At 39.3% G+C, this 16050-nt stretch overlaps 1 protein-coding gene across 6 annotated transcripts in view; it reads left to right on the forward strand.

Moving 5' to 3' along the window:
• Positions 1–16050, forward strand: part of rbms3 (RNA binding motif, single stranded interacting protein) — a 365750-nt gene that overhangs the window by 128653 nt on the left and 221047 nt on the right. For 5 of the 6 annotated variants that reach the window (XM_028460582.1, XM_028460581.1, XM_028460583.1 and 2 more), the window contains one exon: positions 13154–13311. In XM_028460582.1, the coding sequence (XP_028316383.1) occupies positions 13154–13311 (158 nt within the window). The remainder of the gene's footprint in view (positions 1–13153; positions 13312–16050) is intronic. The other variant, XM_028460585.1, reaches the window with a different exon arrangement.

A 16050-nucleotide genomic window follows, 5' to 3' on the forward strand; every position in this document is an offset into this window, starting at 1 on the left:
AAACTCCTCTGGGTCCAGAGCTACAGTGTGGGAGAGCTTCCTAGACCGTTTCATGTTTAATAGGTAAAGAGATGAAATCAATCAAAGTTTTGGGCCAAGATTCAAAGAGCAACTGGAAGATCCAACAATAACTGATTTTCAAATTACAGGAAAAATCATTGGATGCTATAGGGATTTTTTTTTTTTCAAATTTTTGATGCTTTTTACCTACTTATTTCAAATACATCAAAAATGCTTTGCATAGCATATTTAAATTGTTAAGATCTAAACAACTGATAAATTAATTGCATTACTGTGAGGGTTTAAAATGAAATATAAAACACAAATTATAGCTTCATTGTTGCATCTGGTAGCGAGTGGGACACATTTTAGATACTGAATAAACCAAAGAGCTAATAGTTTGATAGTTACTGCTATAATACAAAACCTTTACAGTTTTGAGATAGAGGGAAAGATAACAAAGGCAGACTAGCAGTGACTTAAAAAGCTATAGGAGATGTTTAAGTTTCAACATGCAACATTTTATTTTTCCTTATTTATGTAATTGTTTCTGTGTCATTACATTTCATAGGAAATCATCATGTCCCTATTTTACTAACCGCTGACTAATAACTTTTAACCAATCGTAAAACATGTAACATGTTTGTACAATTTAACAATTACGTAAAATTTAGCAAAACACTTTTCGTTTTATTTTATTTATTTTTTTTATCACATTCTAAACACAAAGTCTGCATCATACCTGCAACACTTTAAAACATAGTGAAAATAAACATTTAAAGAGAGTTCATTTGATATAAAAACTTATCTTTTTGTCTTCCATTAGTTTTTAACACTTTTGTTCATAGGGCTCTTATTTTGAAGTTAACCAGAGGTTTTGTCAGTTGAATAATGGCAGGCAAAATGGAATCTCCGAAATCTCATGAGAAAATGTGTAAACGTGAGTTTTATGGATCAAATGACCACATGTTGATATTGTACTTTGGCACTTTCACGCTTAAATTGCTTTCAGAACTTTCAAAGGTGGCAAATCAACGGAGCTTCAGTGTGCTTCTGGTTTTTGGCGTAGGTTTGAAATGCATCTTGGGAAACTTGGAATTACAGTATATTTCAGTGGGAGAATGCTAATCATCCTAATGAACTCAGATTATATAGTAGACAGTATATACTTATTGAGTTTGTAGTGTATAGTACGTTAGTGTGCTATTTTGAACACAGCCATGGTCCATGTTGCTTCTTGGTGTCCAGGGTCATGTTGGTGACCCCTAATCAAAATGTATTTAATTTGATAACAAGGTCTCAAGAATAAAAAACCTGTAGTTTGTGTGGGTGTTTCTGGTCTTCAAGGGAAGAACTGTAAGAGCTTTAATCTACACGGTCAAAGGTGACCAAGGCCTGCCTGAGGAAATGATAAGATTAGCTTGACAGTGGCAGCTAATTGTTTTAAACAGACACTAAAATTTGCACTCCCTTTCTTATTTTCTGTTTTTGTCCCTTAGCTTCTATTTTCCCTCTCCCACTGAAGGTTTTCTTGCAGTCTTCACTCCCACTGGTCTGCAAAGAGACCCAGCTGGCTTTAACGATGACAAATCCACCCAAATATTTATGCCCTTAGAGTTTCACTTCAGCTCTGCCCACAGTTTAGACCCTAAACTCTCTTACCAGAATGTCTGACTGTGGAGGTTACTGTTCCTCAGACAGAATAAGCCTGTCTTTTTCTCTATACTTCTCTCATTGTAACACCTGCTGCCTGTTAAAAAAGACTCCTACCATAGGTCGCCATAGTTTATCCTCTTATTTGTGAAGCAGACCTCTTTCATATGTGGAATTATTTGTGTGACTCACAAAAATATTTGACTTCTTCCAATTGACTTGGACAGCAGATTAGTAGATGAAAACCGTTTTCATTAATAATGTATATAACTTTTATATTTAAGAATAAGTTGGCATTAAAACTGTATTTCATCTCTCAAATATGTCATCTGCTGCTTTTGCTAATCACTGATATTTCTTGCGAAACATTCTTCAAGTCAGCACCAAGAGCAAACTTTATAATCTGTTTCACGCCTCTGGGGAAGTTTTCACTCAGTGTTTTTGCCTTCATCGGTTTGGATCAGTGTTTGATTCATTCTATTTATTTTACTTTTTTTTAAAGTCTCTGTAACTTCTCTTGAAATGTAATTATTAAGCAGAGAGGTTGGAATACAGAGGCCTGATTTAAAACTAAATAAACTGAAACTTATAATGTACTTTGAAAGAATTGTCATGTTTGGACAAGAATTCAGGACATATGAATAGACCATTTTGTAATTGTGCACTGTAGTTGGCAATGTCAGGTTTCACAGGATAATTTGTGATATAAAGAAGCTTGAAGGGCTTTATAGTAGACTTGTTCTGAGAGCGCGCCTGTCTATAGGAAGTAAATTACATCGATTTAATCATTTTTACTGCTGTTCCCTGACGATGAGAACAAGAAGTGTTTTCTACGTTAGAAGGTGGATGGTTCCTGCATTAAAGGATTTTCTTCATAAATGGAACCCAAAGAGCATGGAGGGCGGCGCGTGGAGAACAACTCGAGGCTCAGCTTCTCTCTGGATTTTGCAAGTCCACGTGCTTCTGGCTGGAACTGCATTTTGTTGCTACGTACTTGTGACGTGCAATGACACAAAAGTTGAATCTGTAAAAGTGACAGGAAGGAACGACGAACACGTCACCTTTGTGTTTGCTGTGTCGTAGAACCCTTCAAACTGAAATGATGTAAGAACCTCTAAAAATGTAATCTTAAATATTAGTTGAAGGTTTATACATTAGCCCCTCAACCCATTTACTTATTTTTTATGATGCCATCCCATATCTGCTTCAAGCCGTTTGTCGGCATTGGAAAAAGGAAGTTTATCACGCTCATTACAATGTCTTTAAGTGCTTTATCAAATATTATGTTACAAAATGTGCCAGAAGTATCAAAATAAAATTTTTTAGTCTTTTAACCATGATAATGTTTTGTTACAGTAACATTTTTGTGTTACATTTTATATAAAATAGGTACAAGCATTCTTTAAAAACCTTATAATGATGTTTTTTTTTTTTTTTTTTACTGTGGGGAAAAAAAGGCGTATCTTGGTAACCTCCTTTGACTTTCCTCCTCTATCAGATAACATGAGTACCTTAAAGTGATACTCACCCCAAATAACAAAGACAGCTCGACTGAAAGACCATTATATGAGAAGCTTTTCAGAAGCTGCAATATACAGTAGAAAATAACTTTAAACTCACGTTCAGGTAGGCATGTTTGATGAACTGCGACAGCGTAATTACTTAAGGAAGGGCTTTATTGAGGGTGTACAGTGGAGTAGAGCTTAGCACGTGGACACCCGGGTCGTTTCTGTGTGGAGTTTGCTTGTTCTTCCCTTGTTGCGTGGGTTTTTTCCGGCTTTCTCCCACAATGCCACATCATGTGTGTAAGGTTGATTTGAGTCTCTAATTTGTCCGTAGGAGTGAATGGGAATGTGAGTGGTTGTCCGTTTCCGTGTGTGTGTTGCTCTGCAATGGACTGGCACCCTGTCCTGGGTGTACTCCTACCTAGCACCTGAAGAAATCTAGAGATAGGCACCAGCAGACCCCTGTGACCCTCAAATTAGCAAACTGGGTTGTAAAATGGATGGATGGGCTCCATTCACGTAACTCTGGTTTAATGAGGTTAAAGTTGCCCAATGGTTTCCATGGTAATATAGACTTGGCACTGGCACTTTCAAAGTCCCCCAAAGTCTGGTTTTCTGAAAAGTTCAATGTAGAAATCAGTCTACTGTAATGTTCCTGGTCTTCTTAGAATAAATGTCATAACGCCCAAGCAATGGATGACACGTCACTAAGCACAGAAATGATGGCTTGGCGTTAGTGTGTGTGGGTCTCATGGGGGCGTGTAAACGTAACTCCTGCGCAGTAAATACACTCCGGCGGTGTCTGCGGGCCCTCACTTTGGCACTGAGTGTAATCAGATGCATTCAAGTGAAGAAGATGTGGGAGAAAAGGTAGAAGTGACACATTAAGCTAAAATGCAATTAATTCCCAAATAGTACCGGTCCACGGCCCAGTGGTTGGGGACCACTGGAATAAAGGACATAATATAAAGGCCCATGGGGCAAATCTGGTCCATTACAGTGCTTTTTGCAATCAGATTAAATATTATGAAAGCATTTTTTATGTTATCATTATTCATTATGTTAAACACCATATTATTTAGTTACTAATACAAAGTACCCAATTCCCTTCACCTTAGTTGACTAGAAATATGATTTCAAAATGCAAAGATACTAAACAGTGAAAATATTATTATTATTATTCTGGTCGTGGCCCATTCAGATTAAATGGAACCTTGTGCGTCCCGTGGAATTAAAGAAGTTTTACACTCGTCTCCTACAGAATTGTTGAGTGGTCGTTATCACATCATCATTGTCTGAGAAAGAAAGCATAGTTGAAATGAGCCTATAAAGATGCAGACATTAAAAATGACTTTCTGCTTTAAATCTTTGTGTAATTTGTTTATCCTGTTTCATTTCCCTCCACTTAGTATTCCTGTTGGCTTCTCTGTCTGGCCTTGTGTCACCTCGCACATATTTTGAAGTATCGGCTGTCACACCTCTCCATTCTTCTGTCTCACATTTTGTTCTTCTCTTTATTTCCCTCTCCATGCCCAAGCATACAAAGTGCGTCCAGTCTTTCCTTTTGGAATACATTTGGCACTGAAATCTACAGTAAGGTGTTGCATAGGGAAGGATTTGCTGAACACTCTTTTAGTTCTGGTTTTACCAACGCAGACATAGAGAAAGGAGAGAGGCATGGAATTGAAAGGCAAACATGGAATAGCTCCCTTCCTGTCTGTCTCTGGGTGTCTTTCCTCTCCTCTCCCAGTGTTAAGATGCAGCTGCGATTCTCAGAACACATGTTTAAGGGCCAAAGGTTTGGAAGCAGCTATGGAGGATAGATGAGGATTTGTGTTCCTCTCGTGCGCAGAAGCTGCAGTGAATGCCGCCGAACGCCGAGCAAGCTGTTAGTTCTGGCACTTTGGAAGAGACGCCTCTGGGACTCTGCTTGTCTTTCAGAGTCTTTGCAGAGACTTTGCCAGCATGAATTATAGGAAGAATGAGCTGAGAGGCTTTTTTTTTTTACTTCAATTTAAAGAGACTGTCTGTCCTTTTTATGGCAGTTATTTCATATATCTGACTGGCTCCCATGACTCACTGAAGGCTAGCATACATGACAGGAGTTAGACAGTCACAATAGAGCGTACACACACACATGTGCACCATCCTTCCCAGTGAAGGCTGATGTATATTATGGTGTCATAGCCGTGGGGGGTTTTGGGGCTGGGTGAGACTGGTTTGCAGATATTGACAGCGTGGCCTTGTCTGGCCCGGTGCCACCGTCGAGCCGGCTCTCACTGGCTGCTTTGGCCTCCTATAAATCAGGGCCAATTACCACGCTGGTGCACAGCCGCCTGTGTCACAGCCCCGCCCTGCAGAGAGCACAGAGGAAGGGAGAGAGGCAGGGATGCCACTGCCCCTGTTTTTATTCCAATTACTGCTGCAGCTGCTCCACTCCTCTCCAGTGTGTTTCAGTGTGTGTATTCACATTGTGTATTTAAACTACTTTAAAAACAATGACTGGCCGTCCAAAGGACATTCCCAGTGTTTTTATGTTAAGAATATACAGTATGTGCTTGACATTATTAACAAATAACATTGTTATTTTGTCAATTAAAGTATGTTTTGTTTAATACTCTCCATGAAAGGCTAACCCAGGTGAAAGTCGTACATCTTTTTAGCGTATAATTAGAGGGTGACTTTTTCTAAAACGTGTTGCCTTGGTAACGGCCAACGGTAATAACCTGTGTTAAAGTATTCATTGAAAATATGCGGCAACATTAGCTTTTCTTATGAAACACAATGGCATCCGACGCGCATGCATGTGGCGTATGGATTCAAATGTTTGATTGGACAATTGTGTCATTAGTATAACCTTGTTACATTATCTAAGCATGTGCTGTGATTTGGTTTGGTCATGGTTGGTGCATTCTAGCATCAGCTCCATCGTTTAAATTTACAATCGTTCAACAGTGACAAATGATCCATATTTGCCTTTATTCTATTCTAAAATGTATTTATGTTCATTAAAAGCTTCATTGTAAATTTTGCAAACACTGTCATTAAGACTGTTCACCAGGGGGGCAAGCTACCTGTACCCTAATGATGGTGTTTGTTTAGTCTGGATTGTAAAGTCAGTGTTATTGATCTGCATGACTCTAATAGGGGAAAAACTCTATTTTTTGTTTGGCTTTATATCTTTAATTGTAAATTATATCTTGGGCTCATATTTTCTAAATGGCTTTTGGCGCTAGATATACAGTAACGCACTTGTCAGCAAGTTTTAGGATTTCCTGCATATTTTCTGCGAGACGGAAGTATGCAGGAAATCCTTTAACTTGCTGCTCCCATTTTCAGGAATTCTAAAACAGATCAAAAGTATTATGTTGTATTCAAGGACTGAGTCTTTTTTTTTTATCCCGACATGCAGAAAAGAAAGAATAAGACTTTAAACTGGAGACTGAGGAAAACTAAACTATACAATATTTAATGCCTTGAATTTCTTGGTCAATCTTCTCTTCACAGTGCTCAGTTTTCTACCTGAAAATTGTAGGAATTTGCTCCTGTAGACCTACTGTTAGCTTAAAGCTTCAGTCCGCAACGCTCAGATCCCTCCCAGGTCCCTCCCTCAGAGGAGCTAACAAGCTAACGTTAGTCCGACAACAACATCACAGTAATATAACATGCTCTGTTAAAAGCATATTACTGCAGCGCTTCACTCTCTCTATGTGCACACACCTCAGCAATAGCAGCAGCAACACAGTGTCACTTACAGCACCCACACGGAGGCTGCTGCGCGCACATGCACTACAGAGTTCTAGTGTAACAATTACAAATCAAACATAATGTAAATCAAGCAGCAGTAATTGTGTAAAGTGACAGCTTTAGCAAATATGACAAAAAGTCACTTTTATTTTATATTTTATAAGACTTGCAGACTGCACCTTTAATAAAAGAGCCACCACTCACTCATCTCCTTGAATATCTATAAAATAAAGAAACCAAGAATAACAACACGACAATGGATTTTTTTAATTAACTGTTTTCCTATTCACTTAGATACGTAAACTAGTTGTTGTACAGTCATTGTTGAATGACAAATAAAACTGACCGAGCAGCCTCTAGCCTGAGTATTTATTCTGTTTATATGTTTGTAATATACAGAGATAGTTCTCACAACAATACATAATACTCAGACTATTTATTCATTCATTCCTGCAGAGGTACACCGCTGACAGGCAGCCAGTCCATCACTGTCATATAACATACTTTAGTACAATAAAATTAAGGCGTACTCATGCTTAAAAGAATAAAAGCTTTACACTTGTTTGAATGAACATTTTAATGTTTAATAAATACATTATTGTAATGGAAATCAACTTTTCATATGGTCGCATCCGTGACACAACATCCGACCTTCACATTAACTACTTTATATTCATATAGTGAACAAATACAGTATTTATAGCACGAAGTAGGCCCAGGCCATTTGAAGGACAATTTCTCTCACTGACAAAAACAACAATCTCCGGTCTGTATGTAAAGTATGTGAATTAGTATGTGAATGTACACTGTAACACTGTGTGCCCTCAGTCCATGTGAGAAATGTGAGATTTATCATCCTCGCTGAATATACTCATAAACATTCATTGTCATGTCATGAAGGTTGCGACTCCACTGCTCGCCTGAATCAGTAAATTGGAGCTTGTGTAAACCGTTTTGTCCCATCTAAAATATACGGCAACAAATTGAAATCCTCAGTAAGCCTGTGTGTCAAAGCTGAGGCGCGACAATGCTGGTTTTTCCCTCATTTACCACCTGAAGCTTTTTGAAGTGGTAAAACAGTTTCTTTACATCTCCTCCCCACAAATCCTCACTACTTCTTCTTTTTTAATCTTCCTGCTAAATACTTGTCAAGCACTATGCTAATATTTCATCACCCTTATATGTCTGACCACCATTTTTACATCAAATGTATCTGAAGCTGAAATGCAGTGGTTGACACCCTGTCACAGCTGACAAACAAGTTCACCGTTGAACATTTACTACTCAGAAACTAGTGAGGGGCTTCAAACTTATGCAATCACTAAATCTCATTCATGTGTGCAGATGCTGCTATGAGTCCATTGAAAGCATACACATCTACACGTTAAGTCTCTTCAATATCTTTTGACTAACGTTTCCTGAGATCAAAATAAAACCAAACATAACACATATTTATAGGTGTTATGTTTATTCATTAAACGCATCACATACCCTGTTCCAGCCTCCTCATATGCAGTATCATCCGGTCCCTCTTCTCTTCCAATAGGAATAACCTTTTTGAGTTTTTGTCCAAAACTGTAATAGGCTGACATGGACTCTCCATGCTTTATTGTGCAAGGCTTCAGTCTTTGACCTTAAAAAAAAAAGGAAAAAAAAAAGCAAATCGATGGGGAGGAACGCACAAATTCCAAAGCAGAGGATGCACGCCAAAAGGGGAACGATGAGGAGAAGGAAAAGAAGTTGGAGAAATGCTCTTTGCTAAAAGGCTATAACCAAGAAGAATAGCCCCTCAGTTGACATTCAGTACTGGCCAGTAATTCTACATTGTGTGTCCTTTCCTAATGAGTATAGACTTTACACAACAGATACAGTATTATTTGGATTATAGACATTAGGCAGGAGTAAAAAGAAATAAAATAAAAATAGAAGTGATTGATGGTGGACCTCTTCACAATTTTTCCTCTGTCCGACTGTGCGATTTCTTTCAGTCGTACTCAGCTCCTGTTCAAATTGTGCGACTCAATTGCGGAGTCTCAATGTTTGCTGCTCACGATTCATGTTCTCACACTATACAAACCGACACTGCGACGCAACGCGGCTGATGTATGTCCATACACGACATGTTGGAGTCTTGATTCCGGAAATGCAACCAAGAAGAAGAACTCTGAAGTTTCGCTATTAAAACAGAAAGGGAAGAAGAACCCGGAAGTGGATAGACACTTGTGATGCTAAGCAAAAAGAAACACCCTGCCTGGAGAAGCTTCAAAAAGGTCAGTACGGTCCGTCAATTCTACAGCAATCCTACGGTGTTCGTGCATGCGCACTGTGAGAGTTTGAGGTTCCTGGCAGTGCTTCAACAGTACAATACCCTCACAAGGGGCGACCTCTTGCGATCATACAATTGCTGATCGGGAGCTGGTCGTGAGGTGTTAATGGCTTCTTGTGACCCCATGTATACTACACCATGCATAACACATGATTGAGCTGAGACATGGCCCAATCCCAAAAATAGCCGCATGAGTGAAAAATTGCCTCAAAACGGGCCAAAAATCGCACAGCGTATGCCTGCTTTTACACTCATTGTCAACTGAGCTAGGCTCTGGCAACTATGTGCAGGACAGAAGGGTACAGAGGACGAGGCAGGACACTTACTCTACTGAAAATTAGAGAAGGTGATTTAGAAAAATGTGTGTAGGATTTTGTTGCGAATAGAAATGTTAGTTTTTGACTCCGGTCATCTATCCATCTGCAACCATCAGGGTTGCCAAGGACTGGAGTCCATCCAAGCCTACTGAGGAGGGAAGCTGGGATTTAGCCTTGACAGGTCACCAGTCCATCACATGGAACACATTGACAGACACTGACAGACGAACTATAAAGATTCAAGGGAGCAAAAGAAAACATTTGTTGGTACTCCTTCTTTAAAGGCACTGAGAAATCAACTAAGTTAGTGCTTCTAAGTATGCCCTTGTTATTTATGATGGTTTGTTTGTTCCTTCATAGATTTTTACTACATTTTCACGAGTCCTGATATTTTCACCTTTGTTTTTGTCATTTTCTTTGAGGATAAGTGTTTCTCTTTGGTCACGTGGGTTTCATGTACACGTGCACACCAAGTGTGTGTGAGTCCAGCACAGTGAGTGGCGGCCCATCAGTTCCACTCAGCTCAGCATGGTAATTGGTCGCCCATTGATGGACGTGGCTCCCTGTTCACGCTCCAGGGACCCCGGCTCTTTGTCTGAAGAGCGCCAGGCGACGAAGTGGCATGGCACACATGCTTAAAATAGCGCATCAAATCAGCCATGCTCCGGCGGTCGCAGCTAACGTGTGCGGCAGATTGGAGAGCTAATGTTGTGGGTGTGTGTGTGTGTGTTGTACATCAAAGCACAGGGTCCTGAGGTTCTCAAGGGGGAGGATAAGGATTAACATGGTTAACTGACGCTACGCTAGTGGTGATATTTAGTCCATGCTTTCGATGACCCTTTTCCTCTGCACTGCTCCATCCATCACTCATTTTATTGCTCTCTGCTTTCACACATTCATGCTCACCTTTCTTATTGTGCCTTCCCTCTCTCTCTCTTTCCGCTTATGCCCACAGGGTCCAGACTTTCTCTCTCTGTCACTATATTCAGTGTCCTTGCAATAGAGATATAAATGGGCTGTGAGCAGGGGGTTCAGGCTCTTGTACCATAAATTTGCGATAACAACACAACAAGAAGCACGAGTGATGGTAGAGTGCAGAAGGAAAAGACCACGGGTTGTTCTACATGTTGTTGAGACAAATCTATAAACAGAAATCATGGGAAAATTGTTACTTTTGTTCATCGATTTGTATTGTTAGAATTAAACGTTTTTTTTTTTTTTTTAGCAAAACAACCAAACAAAAAACACATAGGGACGGATTCACTAAGATCTGAAATAAAGGGTGGTAAACCAGTTAAGTCCCTAAATCCTTTGGTGAAGCAATTTCCTCACCTGCTGCGAGGAATTCACTAAGAATGCAGCAATGATTAGTGCACGTGCAGAAGTGGTGGAGACCGCCTTATTTAAATGAGCGTTTTGCTCGTTCGATGTGGAGCGGTGAGGCGCACAGAAACACACAATTTGAGAAAGGTAAATTGGGGGCAGATGGACTTCTCTGTTTGCTGCACAAACATTTGATAATGTAGAAAACTAAATAAACAAATAAAAATATTTTTATTTTTATTTTTATAAACAACTTTAAAACCTAATGATATTTTCCCCCCTAATTTAATGTGGCTGCTCCATCAGGTCTTGTAACTTTGCTCTGATCAGTCCATGAAAAAAAGGCAGATTTGGACAGAAACCATCCTTTTGATCTTCCATTGATCTGAGTTAATGCATCAACACTCTGTCAGTCTGCACAATTTGAAGATGATCTACTCACCATCATCCAGCAGTTCTGAGCAACGCTGTGTGACGCACACTCTCATATGTGAACATTGCGCAATCACTGTGTAAATTACGCATCTGATCAGCTGATTTTGGACTGACATCAACGCGACATGAGAGTTTATTGACGGTCAAATCATGGAGAGAAAGACACAGCATCCCCTGGCTCTGCACTGGAGCGGACATACACATACCAGACTCCACACGGGCTTCAGGCATCCAGCTTTTTCTCTCCCTCACACACCCTTTACTCACACTTTATTCTCTCATTCAGTGGATGTTAATATTGACTATTGTTTTATTTGAATTATGTTCTTATACTAGAAAGGTTAACTGGAGTCTTTTTTTATCATCTCCGCTGTGTTTTGTGTCAATAATTACTGCAGTGGATCTCTGTGTGTGTGTTTGCACCTGTTTCAGCTTTGCTAACAGTTCCAGATTTGATGATGCCCACTGCATTAATTTATTTACATGTCCTCCTCCCATTTTTTTGCTTGCCTTGTGAGCTCCGCCTACTATACATATTCATCAGAGAGAAATGCACTAAATGGATTGAGGGCGCATTGCAACGTGCAGCAGCCGTGCACGCCTGATTCCCTAGGGTTTGTACGCCTTATTAGCTTGTGGAGTGATGTTTGCACACGTTTAATACCCTTTAATCCACCCCAGTGTAGGTCTCATTGATCAATATATCGAAGATTATTTGTTCAAAAAAGAGACTTAAAATGTTCAAATTTCTGCTTGAAAAAGTATTTTCCTCTCCACCATAAATGGTCCTTTTGGACATTTTTGGAAAAGTTTCATGCATTTCATTGTGGGATGTGGAGTACAGATGTATAGAAGTGTTTTTACTTCATTCTTGAAGTGATTTTTTGTGTTTCTTCCTCAGACAAGAGAGACAGTGATTCACTTGACATCATTTTTGTTGTAGTTTGTTTCCAGTGTTCCCTGTATTATCACTTCACTCCGTGAAACATTCAATGTCGGCCGGATTTTAGGTCTTGATGTGTGAACTTCAAGATAAACATCAACCATTGTTTTAACACAGCTTTCAGTCTATGAAAACACCAGACATCTGTTGGGGAGTCACTTTGGCAGAGTTTTTGGGGGCAAACACAAAAAATCACTGTAAGAGTGAAGGGAAAAACACTTCTTTGGATACGTCTACAGGACTCCACATCCCACAATGCAATGCGCAAAACTTTTCTGATTATGTTAGTAAGAGACAAACTTTTGAGCGGCAATTTCACCCCTTTTTTTGAGCAAATGTGCTTTGATTTATTGATCAATGATGCCTACACTAAGTCTGTATTGTATAATACTAGCTTTAAGCTTCCTTGAAGTTGCAAAATAAAATAAATCTTTTGACTTTAGTGACACACTTAGACAGTGTTGTAAATTCACAAAAAGAAATGATTAGTAAATGTGAATGTGAGTATCTGATGCAGTATCTCATTTATGAACTCATTTGGAAAGGTTTTTTTTTCCTTTTACTTTTTGCCTTTGCCATAACCTTTCATCTCTGTGAGAGAATATTTTTCCTTTTCTGTATAACTTCTTGTGACTGTCTTTGATATTTCACTCATTATTGAATGCTCAGGGGCTTTCATATCTTAGTGACCCTGATCTCATCTCCTTGCCGTCTCACAGCTGCCCTCAAAACTCTGCTTTCATATTTGCAGTAACTTAAAACAGTTTGGCAATACCTGCTATTAAAGCCAAAAAAAACATATTTTAACTTTAAATCCTTTCATTCAACACTCCACAACTTTAAAGAAAAACAACTTTTAACTTTTTAATGCTAAACTGTGCCGCTTTTCTCCTCCTTTTCCCAGCAGCCCTATGCTCCACCCCCTCATCCAATGGCTCCTCCCAGCCCCAGCACCAACAGCTGCAATCAGGGAGGGGCGGAGCAGCTGAGTAAGACCAACCTGTACATCCGAGGCCTGCCTCCCGGGACCACCGACCAGGACCTCATAAAACTCTGCCAACCGTAAGTAAATGCAAACTTCAATACAGAGTTAAACAATGTTTTTATACTGTGGCAGGGTTCATCAGTTCATGGTTAGTCACATATTTCAAATGCACGAGGTTATAGATGTTGCTCAACATGTGTAAATATGATAATCTTGTAAGTTTTTCGAAAAGTTTTTATCAGCAACATTTTACTTAATCCAATAAAAGTTTGACAAAAATGCTAAAATCAAAGTTTCATTTCTTTTTGTAGCCTACCTAGAAAATAAAAGCAATGTTTTAATTGGCTAAAAGTGAAAAAGATTTATGGCATAATATAAATAAATAAATGAATAAAACTAACAACTGGCATAAAACTAAATGGTGAAATTAGGACTATATCAACAACTATTATCAAACATTTCATGCATTAGTAAATGTATATTTGTGTGCATTTGTAGTGGTTCATCTGTTGTTGCTTACTTCAGGTTCAGTTTGAGTACATGTTAATATGAAAGTACGAAAAAATAAATAAGACCACCTTACTGTACAGAATATTTATCAGATCCCCACATTTTAAATATGAGAGAAACACACACAAGTAGTAATAATGTATGTTCCAAATGTTTGTCTCACACGATTACAAAAGTTTACACCTTGCCAGCACTCAGCCGAACACATCCTAGTAAAGCCTAAACTGGACCACCTCCAACAAAAGTTATAGATCAAGACCTCATCCAGCAGGAGGTTCTACATCTCAAGTGGTGAACTGTATGAAGTCTGTCCTGTGGCCACATATTTTGTTGGACATTTTTCATGAATTGTCATGTTTAAATGTTACCAATCTGACGGGAACATGATGTCTCATGTATTTGGTGGTACTCCCAGTAACCGTGTCATAAGTCACACATTCATTCTTGAAACTGAACCATTAAGATTCCATTAGCCTGAGAGGCAGCCTGATAACTTTCGGAGAAGCACTCAGCGTTCTCTGCATTTTGACATTGGATATTTCTCGCTAAGCGTTATAGAGTTCAAATTTCATTCCAAACTCCATGCGCTGTTGACTGTTTCAGCATTACTGTTGTAGTTTCTGTATTTAAAACATCCATGAACTTTGTGTTTGTGAATTTTAAGTAGTGCATCAGTATTTTCCACAGATTTGTGCTGCCATTGCGTAGATCTGCCTTCTGCTTTCTTCTCGTGTTTGCCCTCTTGTTAAACTCTTTCTCCAGCTCCTCCTTCCCTCTCTTCTTACATCTCCTGTCTTCTTCTCTCTGTGCATTGCCTGTCTAAGAGCCCCCAAGGTTGCCTAAGGTGTGCTGTGCCAGGGAAAATTCAATGCCACTGAAACTTTAATTAGTCAGACTGTGTTTCAGAGGCAGGCGGGTGGCAACATTTTAGAAAAGGTCATACGGCCGTTCTGCAGTCTGCAGTGCCCTGGGTGTCCCTGAGGTTGGTTTCCCAGATGCCTTGTCCTACTCCAGCACACAGCCTGGACTCCCAGGTCTTGGTTCTGTTGGCTCACCCTGGGAGCTTCAATGTTAAACATAAACTCCCGCTAAATATGGCAGTGTATTTTCTGGAGACTTGAAAGGACTCGGGGAGCTTTACTCACTTTAGTGCACTTAGTTTTTGGACTTTAAGTTTACTGTCCCCTTGGGAATACTTTTTTTTTCTTTCAGCATTGTTGGTTCAGCATAGGCATCATAAATTCAACCTTAGCAAAACACACAATAATAAAAGGGCAAACCAAGTAGTGTCAACATCTTTTAAATTCCACCCACCAGCTTCTTTCTATACCATTCATTGTCTTAGCAGTGCCTTGTCTCCTCCATTGTGAGAGTTCGGATGTATTTGTATGTCTCATGCGCTCTTCTATTCATCACCGTGAGCCCTGTCAGTAGGACAAGTCCAAGCTGATCTGATGTCAATATGTCCAAAGCAAGTTATTCTTGCTCCCACAGTTCACCAACCATCCCATAAAGAAAACATGCTGTCTCCATGGTTGACGCATTCTTGGCATTGTCCCATATGATAGCTGCTGGGTGAAGATTGTTAAAGATACCTACGAGATGCCACAAAACAAATTGCCTTTATTGGTGGTTGTGCATTGTCCTCTTGAACTCAAAGCCGCAACAATGTCAGTAACAGGCCTGCATTTGTTAGCAAGGCACAACTAGTTGTACTAGCAAATGGCAAGGAAAAAGCATGTTTGTCAAGACTGTTATATGAGGCAAGAGGCCCCAGGGAGGAACTGTAGTTTGACAAAAGTATTTCAAAATAATGCCAGTTTGCAACCATCACAGTTTTGTGTCGAAAAGCTGCTTGAGCTAATATTTTTTTTTGCCTCATAGATAGATTTATAAAAGTTATTTTATTTCATTCCTACCGATATTTCTTGTTTCTTTTCCAGACACGGAGGACAGTGATTCTTTTGTAGTAGTTTGTTCCTGGTATTCCCCGTGATATCAATTCACTCTGAGAGACATTTAATTTCGTCCAGAATCGGATCTTTCCGTGTAAACCCCAAAATAAGCATCCATCATTGTTTTGCCGTAACTTCCAGTCCGTAACATGAACACGTTTTTAGGCCAAACGGGACTCCACATCCAACAATGCAATGCACATAACTTTTCTGACAATGTCAACAAATTGATGGTTTTGGTGGAAATGAAAACAAATTTTTGAGCAACAAGTTCTACGTTTTACATCTTATTTTTAAGTTAATGATCTTGGATTTATTAATTTATCAGGCCTTCATAGTTAATTAAGATTT

Source organism: Gouania willdenowi, chromosome 11 (assembly GCF_900634775.1).
Source record: "Gouania willdenowi chromosome 11, fGouWil2.1, whole genome shotgun sequence".
NCBI lineage: Eukaryota > Metazoa > Chordata > Actinopteri > Blenniiformes > Gobiesocidae > Gouania > Gouania willdenowi.